Here is a 21,273-nt window from a genome sequence, read left to right as displayed (position 1 = left end):
AGCTTAAGTTATTTTTCTGGCAACTCTATAAAACCCGGCCAGACCAGTCAAATACTGGCCAGGTGGTAACTCTACCCTGTCATAAACAGATAGCTAAGGGTTAATGTCTCTTTCACCTGAAGCACCTGACCAGAGGACCAATCAGGAAACTGGATTTTTTCAACTTTGGGTGGAGGGAAGTTTGTGTCTGAGTCTTTTGTCTGTCTGCCTGCTTTCTCTGAGCTTTGGAGAAGTAGTTTTACTTTCTAATCTTCTGTTTCTAAGTGTAAGGACAAAGAGACCAGATAGTAAGTTATGTGGTTTCTTTTCTTTGGTATTTGCATGAATATAAGTGCTGGAGTGCTTTGATTTGTATTCTTTTTGAATAAGGCTGTTTATTCAATATTCTTTTAAGCAATTGACCCTGTATTTTGTCACCTTAATACAGAGAGACCATTTGTATGTATTTTTTCTTTCTTTTTTATATAAAGCTTTCTTTTAAGACCTGTTGGAGTTTTCTTTACTGGGAAATTTCAGGGAAATTGAGTCTGTACTCACCAAGGAATTGGTGGGAGGAAGAAATCAGGGGGAGATCTGTGTGTGTTGGATTTGCTAGCCTGATTTTGCATTCCCTCTGGGTGAAGAGGAAAGTGCTTTTGGTTTCCAGGACTGGGAACGGAAAGGGGGAGTCACTCTGTTTGGATTCACAGAGCTTGTGTCTGTGTATCTCTCCAGGAGCACCTGGAGGGGGGAAGGGAAAAAGGATTATTTCCCTTTGTTGTGAGACTCAAGGGATTTGGGTCTTGGGGTCCCCAGGGAAGGTTTTTCAGGGGGACCAGAGTGCCCCAAAACACTCTAATTTTTTGGGTGGTGGCAGCAAGTACCAGGTCCAAGCTGGTAACTAAGCTTGGAGGTTTTCATGCTAACCCCCATATTTTGGACGCTAAGGTCCAAATCTGGGACTAAGGTTTGACATACCCACAGTCCAAGTGCCAGCAAGGGTCCCATGTAGGGCACAGGGGGGTTGTTTCATACTGGAAGCGTGCTCCCATGCAGAGCTCTTAACTGCTCAGCATTAGTGTAGAATGTGAGTTCTGCAGAGAGGTGCTTCTCCTAGCTTGTGTCCCTGGAGCAGGGAGTCAGTGTTTTGTTTACAAACAGAGGCAGGGTGATTAAGTTAAGAAAAGCCTGGTACTGTAATTAAATTAAGGATCTGGATGTCCTTAGATTAACCTGTAAAATAGGAATCCCTCTGGAGGTGGGAGGGGGAGTTGAAGAGGGAATGCAGGGGACTCAGAAGAAATACAGCCAAGCTTTCTGAGCCAACGTTACAATCAGAAAAGAGGAAGATGTGAGGGGCGTAGGTGAAAAGAAGGGGCCAAAACCCAGGGAAGGGATAGTAGTGGTATAGAGAAGTTCCCACTCTGGTACTTAATGTGACCCCATCACCATAGTATCTGAGCACCTCACATCACAGCCCCTCGGTGAAATAGCAGTGCTATTATCCCCACTGCACAAGTCGGGCACTGAGGCACAGAGAGACTAACAGCCAGATTTTCAAAGGTATTTAGGCACCTAGTGGGATTTTCAAAAGCACCTAGAAGTCCCTCTCTCTAAGGCACTGACCTGAGGAAGTCCACGGGGGATGGGGAGAAAGTAGAACCCAGGTCCCTCAGGGCTAGCTCCCTATCCACTAAACCAGCCTTTCTCTCTGCTGCATGCTGCAAAAAAGAGGCCTCTGATGGATGGTAGCAAAACCTAGAAAGCCAGTTCTCTGAGACTCTAGCACACAGTCCGAGATGATTGAGAACAATGTCATGATTATCAGTATCAAAAGCAGCACAGAGGTCAGGAAGGATGAATAAAGAAAGAGAATGAGAGTCAGATGAGAGGAGACCACTTAACTGCCAATGGGTAGAAGGTTCTGCCCCAGGCTGAGTTGTATAGCAATGCCTGCTGTGCAATTTTAGAGTTTAACTGAAAACCATTTTGTTTTGTTTTTTTTGTTCTGAGTTTGAGAAAAGGAAGGAATGAGAAAGTGTCATGAGTATCAGCTGTGATTATTCATCAAATTCTTAGGGTTTCAGCTGTATTCAGGCCAAAGAACAGAAATTGCATCCACAGAGTCCATAAAGTCGACCATTATTGTCATGATTTGTGTTATTTAATGGGCACAATTTGTGTGCTCAGCACTGTTCAGAATACGCCAGAAAATGTAGCCCCTGAGCCAATGCATACAAGATGAGTAACTCTGAATAAGATGGCTCCAATATTTAAGTATGAAGTGTATACTTATTGACCACACGTTATCACAGGGTCATTGTGATATTTATATCTATGAGTGGAGGCACTGATGGCAATGAAAATTTTACTTGATTAAGGACTAGAAGATTTGACCCTCCAACTTTCTTTTAAGAGGAAGAGCTGCCCAGAGCTCTTGTGCCTGCTCATTTTCCTTTCCTGCCTGCAGTGGCCCTGATATACCTCAGAAATCTCAATATTTTCCCCAACTTTAAAATGCTGATTTTTCTTGCTGTTTGATTTAAAATATTCTCCTTTGAAAACTGCAACTCAATCATTGTAGTATTGTGTTTACAAGCCTTCTGGAAAGTAACTAGCCTTTAAAAAGAAAGAAGTGTTGTCAACTCTCATGATTTTGTCATGAGTCTCATAATAATTGTCCTCCTCAAAGCCACAGCTGCTGGAGTCAAGTGATATATGATGATTTCAGCCTTCATTCTTAAAGAAAAATGAAGGTTCTGGCCCATGCGGCTGTGGAGAAAGTTTCAAAATGCGACCCCAGTGCACCTTAAATGCTCAAAAAGCAGAATGTACATAAAAAGAACACCAAATCTATTAATTTTACATCATTTCATTATTTTAAAACCAATATTGTGGTTTTTGGTGAGCCTGATTCTTGATTTTTGAAGATTTGGAGTTGGCAATACTATGAAAGTGACTTGAAAGTGTCAGTTTCACTCCTTTTTAAAGTCATTTTCTAGTGTATTATTTGTAATAGGGTAACACTCCTAGAGCCCCATGCCAGTGCCCTAATAGGATGTCTCCAGCAGTTAAATGATCTATTCCAAGCTTGATGAACTGCAAAAAAGTGATAGAAAGTAATCTAGCCTTTTCTACAATTGTTTAAATTGTTGTATTCAAGAGTTAGTAACAAAGTAAGCATATACATTAATTTTTTAAACCTAACCAGGGTCCCTTAAGTGAACTGACACAAGATGTCAAAACATGTTAATATTAGACCTGAGTGGGTCTAATATTTATTTAATTTTTTCTTTATATAGGAATTAGAAATGATTACCTGACAGGTGCACTATATCTAACTTATCATCTGCAAAAAACAAGAAAGTTTTCAAGTGCTCAAGCAGCCTTTTGAATCACAGTTAAAGTTGCCACCCCTCTGAAATGGTGCCTAGTGCCTGGAAGTCTAGTGAGCTGTCATGGGCCAGCGATGGGTTTTTGATTGCAGCGCAGACACACCTTTTAGGCAGGTCTGAGACCCCAGGAACGAAGCCCATTCACAAACCTCACCACCTCTTGCTCCAAGTATATTGCTTTGACCTGACCTTTTGTAACGCAACGTGGATAGGAGTGGCCGGTTACCGCCCCAGCCACTCTCCTTCCTAGCGGGCTCAGTAGGAGCCGCTGCCTCAGCCAAGTCACCCTGGGGCAGGGCCAAGCCTCCAGCTCGCGACCATAGGGCGGGGGGCGGATCTGCTGACATCACAATGAGCCCCTGGAGAACGGACTCCTCCAACTGTGCGCGAGCGGTGACCAAGGTCCCACAGCCCCAAAACCTGGGACACGCCCCCGGCCCCTCCCAGCCCGCTCACAGCGGGGTCGGGACTCTCCCCCACCAACCAAAACACTGACATGTGCCTCTCGCTCTCCTCAGTCACGTGACGCCGGGGTCTTAGAAAACTCTTGACGTCACAAACTCCATAACCAATGGAAAATCCTGCTGCTGGGTAGCAACAAGCGTCGCGGTAAGCGGCCAATCAGCGGGAGCGGGAGGGTGAGGATTTCAGCCCCAATGTTAGTTCCGTCAACAGTCCTGCAGCTGCCCGGGTTCTGTCAGGTGAGCGCCGCGAGCCTCCCGCAAGGCCAGGGCCAGGGCAACGGGAGCCAGGCTGGGGCTTGCGGGGTAGGGCTGGCGCTGAATGGGGTGGGGGCCTGGGCGGGTTGGAACCGGAGCAGGAGGGGGCTGGGGTGGCTGGGGCAAGAGGAGGGAAGGGGCTGGGCTGAGGGCGGGTGAGCGGCTGGAATAAGAGAGGGCAGGGATAGAGAGAAGGGAGCGGGGATCTGGGGCTGGGACTGGAGGAGGTAGGGGTTGGGACAAGAGGGGGCAGGGATCTGGAGGGCTGGGCTGGGACGGGGATTTGGGGGCTGGGACAGGAGGGGCCAGGAACAGGGATTTGGGGGCGGGGTAGGGATTGTGGGGGGCTGGGACAGGAAGGGGCAGGGATTGTGGGGACTGGGCTGGGACAGGGATTTGGGGGATGAGGCAGGGATCTGGAGGGCTGGGTTGGGACAGGGATTTGGGGGCTGAGGCAGGGATCTGGAGGGCTGGGTTGGGACAGGGATTTGGAGGCTGGGACAGGAGGGCTGGGCTGGGACAGGGATTTGGGGGCTGGGACAGGAGGGGCAGGGATCGGAAGGGCTGGGCTGTGACAGGAGGGGGCAAAGGTGTTGTGGGGATGGGGCTGAACTTATGGACGGGGTTGCTGGGATCAAGGGGCTGGGGCTGCACTAGAGTGGGGATGTCTAGAGGAGCAAGGAATAGGATAGTAATGGTCTGTGTGGTTGGGCAATGTGGGGAGTGAAGGCAGTTGAGGGAACAGATTTTTATCCCAGGTTGTTGGGGATGAGAGTTGCTGGAGTTAGAAACAGGGTACATTTAGGAGCCTGCAGATTAGGGAACTGGAGTAGATGGAGAAGGAGCCAAGGAGTGAGTAGGGCTGGTGAAAGAAAATGAGAAGATAGCTTTTCTACAGGGAAATCCTCATGGTGTAGAGTGCTGAATGGGGAGTGATAGAGTAGTGTAGGATCACATCGTCCTAACTTTGTCTGATGAAGGATTTTCTGTTCTGAATGGTACCTCAAGTGCTGTCAGTTTCATGTGTGATGCTTTATCCACCCCACCAAAAGCAGGACAATCTCAGAAATGCCTTCAAATTCTTTCATCTGTCAGGATTTGCCATTTTTTGAGGAAAGGGTGGGAAACCCAAGAAATCAACTCTCATTTGTGCTTCCAGTGCTTGGAAACCAAGAAGCTAAACAATATCTGTTTTAAGTGGCAAAGTCCTGTGGCACCTTATAGACTAACAGAAGTATTGGAGCATCTGATGAAGTGGGTATTCACCCATGAAAGCTTATGCTCCAATACGTCTGTTAGTATATAAGGTGCCACAGGACGCTTTGTTGCTTTTTACAGATCCAGACTAACAGGGCTACCCCTCCGATACTTAATATCTTTTTGTAGTGCCAATCACTGCAAATCAAATAACTAAGTTTATTGTAAATTATCTGTTGTGTGAAGTTGGAGGGTAAGTTTTTTTCAGGGAAGGAGATGTGAGGAAAACAAAAACATAATGGGTCCAACATTCAGAAGTCTAGAGAACTATATTCTTGCCGTGGTGGTGCAAAGGAGTTTTCTCTGCATGAGGTAATGAGATCATGAAAATCTCACTCTATGCCAGGGGTCGGCAACCTTTCAGAAGCGGTGTGCTGAGTCTTCATTTATTCACTCTAATTTAAGGTTTCACATTTTAATGTTTTAGAAGGTCTCTTTCTATAATGTTTTAGAAGGTCTCTTTCTATAAGTCTATAACACATAACTAAACTATTGTTGTATGTAAAGTAAATAAGGTTTTTAAAATGTTTAAAAACCTTCATATAAAATTAAATTAACATGCAGAGCCCCTGGACCTGTGGCCAGGAACCGGGTAGCGTGAGTGCCACTGAAAATCATCTTGTGTGCCACCTTCAGCACCTGTGCCATAGGTTGCCTACCCCTGCTCTATGCAATTATACATACCTCTTACATAAAGTTTGTGTGGTCTGGCAGCTCTTTAAACTGGTGAGTTCAGGAATGACCAAACTTTGTTCAGTTGAGGGCTATGTTAGTAATTTTCCAGGAGTCGATGAGGATCAAAGGTAAGCCCCAATTCTGCAACTGTACCATTTTCTAATGCAGGGCCCCATTAGCTCTGATTTCCTTAAATGCAACGTCTCTTATTTTCTGGAATGTCTGTAAGAGTTTTGAGCCTGAGATGCTCCAGGAGAGAAGCCAAGTCCCACAAAAGCAGATCACTGCATAGCAGGTTGTAGTCTCCATGGTCTCTCTGTCTCAACTAAAGATGGGTGAAAAGCATGTTGCAGCATTTTCAGCTGGAGCTAGACAGACAGTTCTAATATTGCACAAGATGAAAGTATTTTTGTTCTCTTTTTTTTTAATAGAAAATGCAGGTCATGTACTGATCTCACATAGTTATTGATTTTCTGTGGCTGTCTCTTACTATGGCTTTCTCCACAAGGGTTTTATTGCTCATTAAATTGGTAGTTTCCTAGTGATTTTTTTTGTTTTTCCACCCCTGAAGTACAAATGTGCTTACTTGTCCTAAACATGGGAGGTCATAAAAGTGTAAGAAAGAAAGCCCTACGTGATCCAGATTCTAGATACAAGTTTCTGCAGGAGCAGCAAAAGTATTGTCTGTGGACATGTGCATGTGGCTGCCACTTCCATTAGTATTTTTAAAACCTTTAATCCAGTTATCAGTTTTGTAGAAGTAGAGAAAACATTTACTGACTTTTTATTTCCTAGTGAAGACTTTCATTTCAGTCCCATTGGTTTGCAGGTCATCTTTAAGGCTATAAAGTAATTAAGAGTTTATTGACCATGTATACTAAAGGCATGTTGTTTTGAAGCAGACATGACTTTTATAGGAGTGTTTATGCATAATTGTACTGACTCAGTCTGACTGCTGGAAGTTCTCAAAGTTCAAGAGCAATTTCATTTATTTATTTATTTTTAAAGAATTGAATTTGTTCACTGTTGTACTAGGGTTTCACTGATAATCAGTTGTTCTACTTTATATCCTTCCTGTTTGACGTAAAACTTGAATGACACAGTTTTAGGTTCCAGTCCTACCCATACTTGCACACCTGCTTACCTTTATGGATGTGAGGAAGCCCACTGCTTGATATGGGAGGGAGGAGGGAATAAACCTTTAAATTTATTTATGGAGAAACCTGTGGTAATCTGACAGACATTAAAAAGAAAATTCAATTTCTTCTTTTTTAAAACAATGTGATGCTAGTAGTAACTGTAATCAAGCCCTACACAAGATCACAAAGCAATACCTGAACCTCTGTGTTGAATTTCTTTGCTGCCTTAATGTTCCCATTCATGTTCTTAAATGTTTTCATAATTTTAGTTGGACCATTCACATGCATTCTATCCAGTCTCTAATGACTTTTGATGCTCTGAACTCGTTACCAGAAAGATACTGACAACCTGGAAGGAGATGTCCAAAACCAAACATTAATTGGTGTTTACTTTGTCTCTGTTCCAGTTCTTTCTGTAGCATGTAACACAGGGATCAGCAACCTTTAGCACGTGGTCCTGGCAGGCCAGGCCGGTTTGTTTACCTGACATGTCCGCAGGTTCAGCAGATCACGGCGAACCGCGGTCAGTGGGAGTCACGATCGGCCGAACCTGCGGATGCGGCAGGTAAACAAACCGATCCAGCCTACCAGGGTGCTGGCAGGCCACGTGCCAAAGGTTGCCGATCCCTGACTTAACGCATTGACTTAATGTAGCAAGATCTATTTTTTTTTCTTTGACGTCTAGTGCATAGCTCTGATGGTAACTGTCACAAACACCTGAACGCCAGATATTTGATAAGAAAGATAAAACAGCCTTTTATGGGTACAACATTGCACTCCTGCGGACAGATTTCAAATTGAAATTCACCTAAAAGAAGCTGCAAGTGAAGAAACAGGAAAAATTAAAGGCAGAACTAAAAGTAGGAGTGTTGACGTTAATACGAGATGGTTTGAACATGAGAATCATCCTGATTAAGGCTTCCCATGCTCCTATTTAATACTATTGATTATAGGGTTGCCAGCCCTCCAGGATTGTCCTGGTCTCCAAGAATTAAAGATTAATCTTTAATTAAAGATTATGTCATGTGATGAAACCTTCAGGAACCTCCAACCAAAACTGGCAGCCCTAATTGACTTTCTCTCTCTCTCTCTCTCTCTCTCTCTCCTAAAAAGGAAAAAAACAAAAAAACCCTACATAATATTGCCATTAAAGAATCCAGGAAAATATAACTGCAGCTTATGCCATTTGCACAACCTATACTATGTAGTTGTTCAGCACACTATTTAAAACTCATGGAGGAAAATATGGGTAACACCTCCCTCACTAGAACTGTTTAATATTTTCAACCAAAACATTTTCCCATTTCCCATTAGAAAAATGAAGAGGGTTTTATCAAACAAATTTGAGGTGTATGTGCCACTGCAAAAATCAGGAAACATCAAAATGGAAATTTTTTGTTTAGTTTTCAGGTTTTGAAAATCGGATTTTTTTTTTCCAGTTTTGGACTTTGTCTCATTTCCATTTCTCACTTTTCTCTTTTGTTTCCTTTGCTACTGAAAACAATAAAATGAAATCTAGACTTTTTTTTTTCCTTCTGACATTCTGTAAATTTTCAAACCTTTTCCAAAGTTGGAGAAGTTAGTGGCAAAAGGAAAAATGAAACAGAGTAAATTTGCCACTCTGTCAAAGAAAGAGAAACAAGTTAAATATTTAGAAAATTAATTTTTTTCCCAAAAGTATTTTGTTTAAAAATTTTGGGAAAAAAAGAAATTATTCTCAATGAAATGAGGAAATTCTTAACGTGTCTCAAAAGTCTTTCAGTTTTTTACCAGATCTCTACAACAGATTGTAGAATTTCAGAAATATAAAATGAATATTGCCCATTATCAGCCTTTTGTTTAATTGACCGAATAAAGATATTAATCATCCTGAGAGTTCTAATGTGTCATGAGGAAATTGAGACATTATGTCTCTATACTAATGTCCTGCTATCATAAGTGTATTGCATTTCATACTGAGTATGAAGGGGCTTTGATCACAGCTCACATTAAACAACAAGTTCTACAGAGAACTACGGCATTTAAAAACATAACCAAAGGATGTTTTGGAAGCACCTGACAATTTGCTTATGCAACTGTCATCTTTTTTACTTGTTTGCATTAAATACATGTTAACAAAACAGCTCTTAAATTATCTTGAATAAAAATCACTTTCTTTTTCAATTTAATCAGCTTTCAATTCTGTTGTATCTTTGTCTAACTTACTAGTTCTCCATCTCTTTCAGAATTCTAGAGGAGGAGATAGGTACATGACTCCAGAATGTCTAATGCAGTAAAAAGTTTGTTTTAAAAAATTTCAGGTCATCCTTTTATGTATCACAAAGGAGAAAAACGAACAGTTTTTTTTCTTTGCCAAACACCGTCAGCTGTAGAAACCTATTTTTTCTGAAACCCGATTGCTCAGTTTAAAATGGGGGAAGATGAAATAATGAATTAGGAAGTGTGAGGGAGGTTCTGAAACATTTTCAGGAATATTTAAATTAAGCTATTTATTGCTTATAGGGAAGCCATGCCATTTTTGGGCCAAGACTGGAGATCTCCAGGGTGGAGATGGATTAAAACAGAAGATGGTTGGAAAAGATGTGAGTCCTTCAGTCCAGAACTTGAGGATGAGAACAGCCAGCTCAACAACAACATCAGTCATGCTGTGTAAGTTTCAGAACAAAGATTAATAGACTTCAGCCAGGAAGTAGGAGGGATTGTGCTAATAGTTTAAAGTTTGCTGTAGCAGGGTGTGTCTTATTCAAACTCAGACTTTGTGTTCCACACATTCTTCTTATCTGCACTCATTAGCAATACAGAGCTGTAATCATAAGCACTTTGGACAGGGAATGTCAATCAGCATTTTGATGAGAGGAAATTATCTGAAACTCCAACTTTGTGGAGGCAAGGAAGCAGCCCACTTGATATGTGATTAATTCATATATTCAAAACATATAGTCTCCTTGAATAATGGGAAAACATTACAATAACTTTTAATCAGTATTTTAATGAAGATCATATGATTGTTTTGAGTGTAGCAATAATACAAGGTAGTTGGTAAAATTTACCTATTTTTTTTTAAATAACGTCTGTCCACGATGGGATGATGTTCATTTGTCAAATGGCTGCTCTAGATATCTTAGTAAACTTGGATAATTTACATACTTAATAGTATGTTACAAGTAAAAGCGTGTACAACTTTTGCAGTTCTTCTAGTATTTTCATGTGTCAGGACAAGGTGGAATAGTGTGTTAGTTTATCATCTCTGGAGAACGGGTCAAATTTAGCCACTGTTACAAGTGAAAGTTGATGGACTCATATTAGTCCTTATTGGAATGTTGCCCAGATCACAGCTACCATGCAATATGTCATGAATGGCAGTCTTCTCTTAGAGAGACAACGTGATTGAGATAATACCTTTTATTGGAGCAACTTCTGTTGGTGACAGAGACAAGCTTTTTGAGCTACAGAGAGCTCTTCTTCAGACATGAAGCTTGTCTCACTCACTAACAGAAGTTGGTCCAATAAAAGATATTACCTCCCCCAGCTTGTCTCTCTAATGTCCTGGGACTTACATAGCTACAACTACAGTCTTCTCGTAGGACAGACATTGAAATTTATTCTAAGTAGGAGCACTACAGATTAAGATGCTTTAAGAGTGCAGTATGAAGCTTTCAGAACTCTTGCCCATATTATGCCAGATTCTAGCCACCATTGTTTATATCTGACTTACTTGCCAAACTCATCCTCAGACAGCATTGATAGCATTTTCAGGATTCAAATGTTGGGCAGTAAAACCCTGGTCCACCAACTTCAATGGGAGCTGGAAGACTTTAAATGGGATTTGATCAGACCCTAATTTAAAGCTGCCACATAGTGCCTTTAACCCATATGTAAACTTCATTGGTACTACTCAATATTCTCTGCAATGAGTCAAGAGTGCATTTGACTATTCGGATCTATTGAGAAATAACCTGTTTGATATGTTAGCTAATTTGAGAATGGAATAATGTATATTGCAAATTTTAGTAATCATTTATTTCATAAAAGTTCTTTCCGTAGTTCTCTTCTGAATTTATATTGGTTCCTTTCCCCAAAAATTAGCCAGAGGACAGTGCTCTTGGTTAGGACCTCCAGTGTAACCAATTTACCATCCTGAGGAAAGGGAGCATACAGTGTTCAAGTTGTTAGTTCATTGAGAACTGCAATTAATGTACAAATGAGCACAGTATGTTAATTGATTTGAGTGTGGAAAAAAATTAACTGAAAAGAGATTTTATTAGCAAACATGGAAAACCTTGCTTAGATGTGCTCTAAAAATTCCTTAACTGATCATGTGCAAAATGCAATCCTAAACTGTTGAATGATCAAGGAATGAGTGATGTGTCCATCTCTTTTAAACCTGTCTTGAGACTTGCCTACATCTCAGACCTTACTGCTGTCTACATACCATCCTTCTCTCTGTGCTTATCTACCACAGACCTTTCTGGTTTTTCAGACAGTTTGCTAGCATGAGTGTGAAAGGCTCCTTGTCTGTAACTACTCTTGTTGTCTGGAACAGTATTCAGTTATCCTTTGATCTTAACGACTCTTGCCTTCAGATATCTTCTGAAACAGATCCTCTCTCCTTTGCCTGTATCCCTTAAATAATAGTTGCAGTTGAAAAATGAAAACAGGAGGCTTAACTCTGAAGCATTTTGTGGAAGACACTACATATGACGCTGTTATGTAATACTTGTAGAGAATTTCTGTGTGTTAACTTAATGGAAGTTTCCTAGTACTGTATGTATGATATGAATTATATCTTTGTCGTCTTGTAAGCAAACATTTAAAATGTCAAGGACTTTGTTCTGCTTGTATCTTCATATCTCATATTTGTTTCCAATGTTGACTGGAAAAAAACCATTAATTTCTGTTTGTGTACTTATTTTTCCTCTTCACAATTAAGAAGTGGTCCAGCTTGATCTCGTAAGTCTATTGATCTTGAAATCATATAGCTTTCTTTTCAAGGAAACTAATCTGCGGCTATTTAAAACATTTTTTCTTAAGTATCTGTTAATCTTAAAATGAAACTAGTTATATTTATAGAAGGATGATTGTAAGTTTTTTAAATTACTAGTCAGATACAGTGAAGCACTCATATCCTTCCAAGTGACTGCATATGAAATACTTAGTTACTGTGGACTTTGCATGTGTCCTGTAATAATTTGTTGAATTCCCTTTAAACTTGAATGCCTGTCTATAGAATTCCATTCTCACTGTTAAACATCATGTATATAGTTATATATGCAACATGAAACAATACATCCAATTTTGCTTACTGATTCTACAATAGCACTCTAAGCTCCTTTGAAACAAACAAACAAAAATACAGAAATTGAAGGAAAACTAATCCCATCAACTCCTTTTTACTTTTGAAAATGGAATGTAGCACTAAATGAGGAAGAATAAAGCTTGATTAAATGTGAGACAATTAATTCCAGCTAATGGAAGTAGCATGTTGTAAGTGGTCCTCAAGTAGTAGTATATTTTACAGCATCCATGAATGTGTTGTGTGCTTTCTTTATAAAGGGACTACTGTGCATAGTGGTCTGACTGTTCACTTTCAGTCTGTGAAAGTGGGTAGACAAGAGCTAAACTCATTTTAGAGAGGTTTCTAACAAGCCTATAAAAACAAAAGTAGATTTACCAAAAAAATTTTTTTTAAAAATCTGCAGTATCGCTAATGATAGTACTTGGATGTTTGCTGGCTTTGGAGAACATCAGTTTCAAATGAGAACTTTTATTGGCTTTTATATATATAAAATTCAAACACAGTCTTTCAAGGACAGTTGCTATGTAATAGTAATGGACTATTTCCTTAGGCTTAAATTGCTGTAAAAGGTAATTGTGATGCTATTTCCCTCTCTCTAAAATCCATCATTGGGAGAGGAATGGAAGTGAATGGGGATGAGTGACGTTGCTTAACTTGCTTTGTGAAGTTTGATAAAGTGAATGAGGTTTATTCATTTTTTTACGTTCAGTTCAGTTTTGTTTGTTATATAGAGAGAGCATGAATTTAACTGACTGAAAATTGTTGTACTGTTGCTGGTATTCTTGTTATGTTTGAGGTAAGGGGTAGGCATTGATACTTTTGATTCAGAGTTTTTTAATGCCCCTGGGGAAGTTAAACACAATGCTTTTTTAGCATAAAAATTTATTAACGAATAAGTTTCTGTACTTCTGACTGCCAGAAGCTGGGGCTTGATGATAAAGGATGGATCACTAAATAATTACCCTGTTCTGTTCATTCCCTCTGAAGCATCTGGCCCTAGCCACTTGTCAGAAGACAAGATACCGGACTAGATGGACCACTGGTCTGACTCAGAAGGCCATTCTTATGTTGTTAATTTGGGGGAAATAATTCAGTTTTGTCTTTTTATTTGATCCTGTTTCTGTAAATAATTTGGGACACTTCTGGCACTTATTCATAATATTCAATTAAAGGAGAATAATTATCTAATGATTGGGGGCATGGGGTTCTCTTGGAAACTGAGGGACTGGTCAGTGACTTGGCTAAACATCTCTTGCCTCAGGTAATTCAGTTGTAAACTGGCTAAAAAACAGTACCTAATGAAAACTGTAGTCTGGAGCAAACAGCCATTTAACTGTAAAATAAACAGTATTATGCAGAAACAATTTGAGGATTATTCCTAAACCCTTAAATTGTTGGATATAAATTTAAATACATTTAAACTGGAATGGAAAAATAGAGGCTCCAATTTTGCAGCCCTTTTGCTGGTTGGTGTGAGTAAGGGGCATGAAATTGTGCCCATCATGTCCAAGACACTGAAGTATTTAGAAATGAGTGTGCTGATGGAGACAGTACCACTTTAGTATGATGAATGGGGTACTACTATTAGGGATGGAAATTCATGATAAAACTTTTTCTCTAAAATAATAGTGAAAATCACAGAAATATTCTTTCCCCTGACTGACTGCTATAGTTGCCACAAGGTTTACAAATGCAGGCACTCTTTACTAAAATCTGGTCCATACTGTGAAAAATCTGAAGTTCCAGTTTAGATGGTCTTCTCAGCCAAAATTTCATCCTTCTAGGAAAGTTTCTCTTCATACAGCCAGGAGTGAAACTTCCCTGCCACATGACTGGAATATCCACAGAAAGAAATGCTCACCTATTCTATCCTAAAGTCCTATTAATCTTGGAGTCCAGAGCCATACGGTGCAGAGATTAATTTTCTGGCAGTGAAGAAATTACAGGGAACCGTTCAAGCACTTCTACAGTTGATGCAGGTGACTGTCTTTCATGGAGATAGTCTTTCAGATTGTGCTCTGCTACCTTTCCTCCGAAAACACTATTGTAGGTTGGAAAGACTTCATTCTGAGAAAGAAACAACTAGGCGCCTGTTTTGCTTAGCAGCCAGAATGAGGCACCTTGAACTTATAAAATGCACTTAAACATGTAATATAAAACTAGCTGTTGGTTGAACATTGACATGTCTATTGCAGTGTGTCTCTGCAAATTCCTCCTAAAGGCATATCATTGCCTTGAGAATTTTTTTTTTCCTGGAAGAGGAATTTTGGCGAAAACCATGCAGTCCTGTGGACAGTGCAGAATGACTGAACAGTGGGAGCTGTGTGACTATTTCCCAGATAGAAGAACTTTACCATTACATTGAGTGCAACTCTTACATATGTCTTACAGGTAAAAATAAAAGGGCTGGTATGTCAGTAGAGATGGGCTAATAAAGAAAGGGTTTCTTCCTTTGTCACTTAAAGCCTGTGATAAATGAAGGGATGGAGGGAGAGCTCCCTTTGATGGACACCTAGCCAACCAGTTAGCTACAAAATCCTGTTAGTAGCTATTCTTTACTTGCTTTACTTGTAAAGGGTTAAAAAAAACCATTGGTAAAAGGAAGAGAGTGGGCACCTGACCAAGAGAGCTAATGGGAGGGCTACAACTTTTTTAAAATTGAGAAAGAACCTTCCCTTTGTCTGTCTGTCTGTTCTCTGGAGAGAGGGAACAGAGCAGAAAGAAGGCTGAATCTATGCTGTAAAAAGCTGTAAACCAGGTATGAAATTCACCAGATCATACCTAGAACTACTCAGTTTGAACCCCCAGATGTGTAAGTAGATCAGGAAATGTCTAGAAAGATGCGATTAGGTTTCTCTTTTATTTCTGTAAAGCTTATGGACTCCTCTGTGCTAATCCCCAAATGCTTTTGTTTTGCTTGTAACCATTAAGCTGGACCTCAAGAAAACCGTTCTTCATGGTTGATTATTATACACTTCTACCTCGATATAACGCTGTCCTTGGGAGCCAAAAAATTTTACCGCTTTATAGGTGAAACTGCATTATATCGAACTTGCTTTGATCCACTGGAGTGTGCAGCCCTTCCTCCCCCGGGGCACTGCTTTACTGCGTTATATCCAAATTTGTGTTATATTGGGGTAGAGGCGTATTTGCTCTTTTTAAATCTAGCAATAACCTAAGTTCCAGAAGTATTTTCTTTCTTTTTGTTTTTAATAAATTTTACCTCTTCTTCTTTTTTTTTTTTTTTTTTTTTTTTTTTTTTTTTTTTTTTTTTTTAAAGAACAGTATTGGGTTTTTTGTGTCCTAAGAGGTTTGCGCATATGTTTAATTAGCTGGTGGCAACAGCTGATTTCCTTTTTCTTTCTCTGCCCTTCCCTGGTTTGGGGGTGAAAGGGCTTGAGGGTACCCCACTCGGAGGAATTCCCAAATGCGCCTTCCTGGGTCCAAAGGGGGTTTTTTGCTCTTGGGTGGTGGCAGCATCTACCCATCCAAGGTCAGAGAGAGGCTGTGACCTTGAGAGTTTAATACAAGCCTGGAGTGGCCGGTATTAATTTTTAGAATCCTTGCAGGCCCCACCTTCTGCACTCGAAGTGCCAGAGTGGGGAATCAGTCTTGAGAAAGCATCTTACCAGTTAGGCCATTTAAAAAAAAAAAGCACTGGTTTTTGCTCTGCAGGAAATAGTTTGCAGTTAGTTAGGAGTCTTGTTGACAAAAGAAGGGTTGTGGTATTAGAAAGGCATCTGTAGATTTGGTCCTGGTCTCGGTTAAAACTACTGCAGCACAAAATAAATTTGCTGTAACAAGTACGCTCTCTTTGTGAGGTATCTCTAGTCTGTGTGTTGCAGTTAACATGCCATTCTCTCATACTGTGTTCAGTTGCAGCTAACAAGATCTTAGGGTATGTCTACACTTACGGTTTTGCAGCGCTGGTAGTTACAGCTGTGTTAGTACAGCTGTATAGGGCCAGCGCTGCAGAGTGGCCACACTTACAGCAACCAGCGCTGCAGTGTGGCCACATTTAACAGCACTTGCAGCGCTGTTGGGAGTGGTGCATTGTGGGCAGCTATCCCACAGAGCACCTCGTCCCATTTCGGCGCTGTGGCTTGTGGGAAGGGGAAGGAAGTGTGATTGTCTTTCCGCTTCCTGTTCCAACGCCCCGTGGTGCTTTGCTACACATTCCGAGCAGTTTGGCGGCATTGTGATTCTACAGCGCTTTTTCTGCGATTTTTGTTATAAATAGATCCTGAGCAGCTGACGACCTTATTGATGAATGTTGCCAGCACATCGCGCTTGGCAGTGGAGCTATTCCTTCAGCTGCAAAATGAGAGTGAGAGTGACAGTGAGAGTGCCAGTGACAGTGAGGAGTCAGACGATGATATTGAATCGCCTCACTGTGAAGACAGTAAATTGCTTGTGGCAGTAACAGACGTGCTCAGCTCCGTGGACCGGCGCCTTTGGGCTCAGGAAACCAGCACTCAGTGGTGGGATCACATCGTCCTGCAAGCCTGGGATGACGAGCAGTGGCTGCAGAACTTTCGGATGAGAAAAGCCACTTTCATGGCACTGTGTGCTGAGCTCGCCCCTACCCTGCGGCGCAGGGACACGAGATTGAGAGCTGCCGTGCCAGTGGAGAAGTGGGTGGCTATTGCAATCTGGAAGCTGGCAACTCCAGACTGCTTCAGATCGGTGGCGAACCAGTTTGGAGTGGGAAAGTCTACCGTTGGAATGGTGCTGATGCAAGTTTGCACAGCCATTAATCGCACCCTGCTAAGAAGAACCATGACTCTTGGGAACGTGCAGGACATTGTGGATGGCTTTGCAGAAATGGGGTTCCCTAACTGTGGAGGGGCAATAGATGGGACGCATATTCCTATTCTGTCACCACCCCACCTGGCATCAGAGTACGTTAATCGCAAGGGGTATTTCTCCGTGGTTCTGCAAGCGCTTGTGGATCACCGTGGGCGTTTCACTGACATTTACTCCGGATGGCCTGGAAAGGTTCACGATGCATGCATCTTTAGGAACAGTTCCCTGTTCAGGAGGCTGAGGGCCGGGACTTTTTTCCCAGACCGCAAGATCACACTAGGGGACGTCGAAATGCCCACTGTGATCCGTGGAGACCCCGTTTACCCCTTAATGCCCTGGCTCATGAAACCATATACAGGGAAGCTTGACAGGAGCAAGGACCGGTTCAACTACAGGCTGAGCCGGTGCAGAATGACTGTGGAGTGTGCTTTTGGCCATTTGAAAGCACGCTGGTGCTGTCTTTACGGGAAGCTAGATTTGGTGGAAAGCAGCATCATCGCTGTTATATCCACGTGCTGTACCCTCCATAATATTTGTGAAGGGAAGGGTGAAAGATTCAGTGAGGAATGGACCTCCGACGTTCGACGCCTAGAGAATAAGTTTGCTCAGCCAGAGAGCAGGGCTTATAGGGAGGCCCAGGAAAGGGCTTCAAGGATTAGAGATGCTTTAAGGGAGCAATTTGATGCTGAGAGCCAACAGTAATGTTTGATGCATTTGATGTGCTTTGCTTTACCTTGGTGTATAATATTTACCACTTCCAGCAACAATACAACATAGTGAAATTGAAAAAAAAACTTTATTCAACATACAGTACATAATAGGCAAGGGGGTTGGGGTGGTGGACTGTACATTCACAGGTTTTAATATGTCCTATTTTGATCACTATTCAATGTCTGCTGCAATTCAGGATTACTCTGCTGCAGAATAATAGGGGTGGAGTGAACAGGGTAAGAATTATAGTTATCAGGGCTGGTAGGTGATCTTACAGGTGTTGGGGGCAGCTGGGGATAATAAGGAACTGGCTGCTGGAGAAAGTTGTTTTGTGGAAATACTGGGGAACAAGGAAGAGGGCTTTGGGAGGGCTGTGGGTTACCACGGTACATATTTGTCTGCATGGCTACAATAGACTCGAATGATTCAGTTTGGCGAGCCAGGAGGCTTATCATCTGCTTTGTGGTTTTTTTGGCAGACAATTCCTTTCTCCTGCTTTCTGTTTGCCTCCATTCATGTACACTCTTTCTCCATTCATGTACACTGCTTCTCCATTCATAGGTCTTCTCTCTCCATTCCTGTGTCTTCCTACTTTCTCTGTTGTAGTGGCTCATAACAGATTTCATCAATTCCTCTTTTGACTTTCTAGGATTCCGTCTCAAGTTCTGCAACCTACGTGAGGCCGGTGATACGGCTGCAGTAGTCAAGGTCACTAGAAAAAAGAGAGAGAGAACCATGTAATACACAGAGGCTACATTGTTTATTATCACACGTTGAAGGACTTTTTAGACTTTTGGTAGCATCCTTATCACATACCACACATAACACAGAGAGGGCAGGCAAGCTAAGTCATGGCGAGCAATGGGGTGAATGGTTTTGCCCCGATTTCCCCTTGGGAGTGGGAATTGACCAGTGGGTCCCTGGGGTTTATCAGCAATGGGTACAGGAGTTAGCTGGTGTCCTGAAGAGGGGACAGTAGTGAACAGGAAGGTGGTGAGCTAGCTGCTTGGGGCGGGTGTTCTATGGTCCACGTTCACGCCGTCCTGCTGGTGATGGGGGGGGGAAGCAACGCGGTGCTGGATGCCTGCTTGGAGGGGGGGTGGGGAACACCGGAGCACACCGCGGTGCTGGATGCCTGCTTGGAGGAGGGGGTGGGGAACACAGGAGCACACCGTGGTGCTGGATGCCTGCTTGGAGGGGGGGGTGGGGAACACAGGAGCACACCGCGGTGCTGGATGCCTGCTTGGAGGGGGGTGGGGAACACCGGAGCACACTGCTTTGCTGGATACCTGCTTGGAGGGGCGGGTGGGGAACACAGGAGCACACCGCGGTGCTGGATGCCTGCTTGGAGGGGGGGTGGGGAACACAGCGCACCGCGTGGCTGCCTAGGTGCTGGGAGGGGGGGGTTAAAAACAGAGCGCCATGGGCTGGGGAAACGCGAACCTGGCGCCCTGCACTCAATTATCCCTAAACTCTCAACAGGGTTTCCTACTGCCAGACATATCACTGCTGCGTGTTACCTGGGAAGAGAGGGAGGGTCTTCTACAGGAATGTGGATACCGCCCTGGCCCCTATGCAGCTTGCCTGTGTGCAGCCATGGTCCCCCCACCCCTCGCTGCACAGTGGATCGGACGAGTTAGCCTGACCGGGACAGGGACCACGGTGGCTCTCCCAATCAATTTGAGAAAGCAAATTGCAAATGCTCTTGTAGCAACATTTCAAGAGATTACTGAGGCAGATTGCAGAGATGTGATACAGCAAATCAATGGGCTACTCCATGTTTAGGCATGCATGCAGGCAGCCATAACCAAAATCCTCCTCTCCCAAAACATAAAAATCTACTTACCCCGAGCACGATCCTCAGCTTCTTCCTCAACATCAACTTCCAGCTGCTGCGACTGGCTAGCCTCCTCCGGGCTTGAGAAGAGCTCCTGGCTGCATGTGTACTGGGACTCCAGGGTGTCTCCCTCCACGCCAGTAGCCTCACTGTCGCCGTCCTCTACAACCTCCCCCACTTCTCCCTGCTCTGAACTCTCCATCGTGCTCCTAGGATTGGCAGTGGGGTCAAACCCAAGTATGGCATCCAGCTCCTTGTAAAAACGGCAGGTTGTGGGGGCAGCTCCTGAGCGGCGATTTCCCTCATGGGCTTTGCAGTAAGCACTCCTCAGCTCTTTAATTTTGACCCTGCACTGCAACGCGTCCCGTTCATGGCCCCTTCTCATCAAGGACTGCGATATCTGCCCATAGGTATCTTAATTTCTCCTTCTGGAGCGCAGCTGTGCTTGCACAGCCTCCTCTCCCCAAACACTAATGAGGTCCTGCAGCTCTGCATTGGTCCATGGTGGGGCTTGTTTGGTGCGTGGAGGCATGGTTGCTGAGTGATTGATGGATTAATTACACTCCACACCTGGCTGAGCAAACAGGAAGGGGATTTTTAAAATTCCCGGGGCATTTAAAGGAGGGGTCAGGTAAGCCCAGGGCAGCGGAGTTTGCATGATTACCAGAGAGGCTTCTAAGGTATGCTGGGATACCTGCTTATGCCACGGAGGTCAACAAAAACGCTGGTGAGTGTCTACACTTGCTGACCAGCGCTGGTGATCCAGCGCTGGATCCTCTACACCCGAGGCTCGACCGGGTGTACGGCCAGCGCTGCAAACAGGGAGTTGCAGCGCTGGCCGTGCTGTGCAAGTGTGTACACATCCTAAGTTGCAGCGCTGTAACCCCCTCACCAGCGCTGCAACTCTGTAGTGTAGACAAGCCCTTAGTGGGTTTTGGTTCACTCACTTACAGACCATTTGCTGTTTGTCACTGTGTTCTGAAAGAAGCATGCTGCACTAGTGGGGTGATTTATGTGGCTTTGAATGGTCCTGTCAAGTATTTCTAAAGCTTTAATGACTTCTTAACACAGCTTTATGCAAAGTCCTTATGAGAGCACTGTTACTATATTATGACTCTGTGAAAGAAGCCCATGTTCTGGCATTTTGATATGTTACACTATTTGTAGGTTTATGGGTTCCCCACTTTACCAAGAAACTCATTTGTACTTTTTATTTAGAATTTGAAGAAGTAGAATTTTTCAGCAGCACAGGGGTTTGTCTGCCGGAGCAAATTGCAGGATTAGAGCCCAAAATCTTGCTTTCAGTTTAAATGGGACTCTTAGTTCAGCTCTGAAAGCCTAGAAGACTCTGTTTCTGTGACTTGAATTTCTGCAGGGCAAAAGCTAAACATAATTTTTGCTGAATAGGACAATATTTCTGGTGTTAAAAAGATCTTCATCTGAAAGCTTCCAGTACTCT

At 42.8% G+C, this 21,273-nt stretch overlaps 2 protein-coding genes across 7 annotated transcripts in view; one reads left to right on the top strand and one right to left on the bottom strand.

Annotated features, from left to right (window-relative positions):
* The first annotated feature begins 3,974 nt into the window (after positions 1 to 3,974).
* Positions 3,975 to 21,273, top strand: part of FBXO25 (F-box protein 25) — a 77,348-nt gene continuing 60,049 nt past the window's right edge. For 3 of the 6 annotated variants that reach the window (XM_050950891.1, XM_050950892.1, XM_050950894.1), the window contains exon 1: positions 9,667 to 9,813. In XM_050950891.1, the coding sequence (XP_050806848.1) occupies positions 9,674 to 9,813 (140 nt within the window). In that variant the 5' untranslated portion in view covers positions 9,667 to 9,673. The other 3 variants (XM_050950895.1, XM_050950896.1, XM_050950893.1) reach the window with 3 other exon arrangements.
* On the bottom strand, positions 18,093 to 20,200 carry LOC127049723 (zinc finger and SCAN domain-containing protein 29-like). The gene is made up of 2 exons (XM_050950967.1): positions 19,824 to 20,200; positions 18,093 to 18,689 (listed from the first exon to the last, which is right to left on the bottom strand). Exons 1-2 carry the CDS (start codon positions 20,197 to 20,199, stop codon positions 18,127 to 18,129), a joined length of 939 nt encoding a protein of 312 aa, XP_050806924.1. The 5' UTR covers position 20,200; the 3' UTR covers positions 18,093 to 18,126.

This window comes from Gopherus flavomarginatus, chromosome 4, assembly GCF_025201925.1.
Source record: "Gopherus flavomarginatus isolate rGopFla2 chromosome 4, rGopFla2.mat.asm, whole genome shotgun sequence".
Classification (NCBI taxonomy): domain Eukaryota; kingdom Metazoa; phylum Chordata; order Testudines; family Testudinidae; genus Gopherus; species Gopherus flavomarginatus.
Note: the sequence above shows the minus strand (reverse complement) of the source record. Positions and strands in the feature narration are given on the sequence as shown.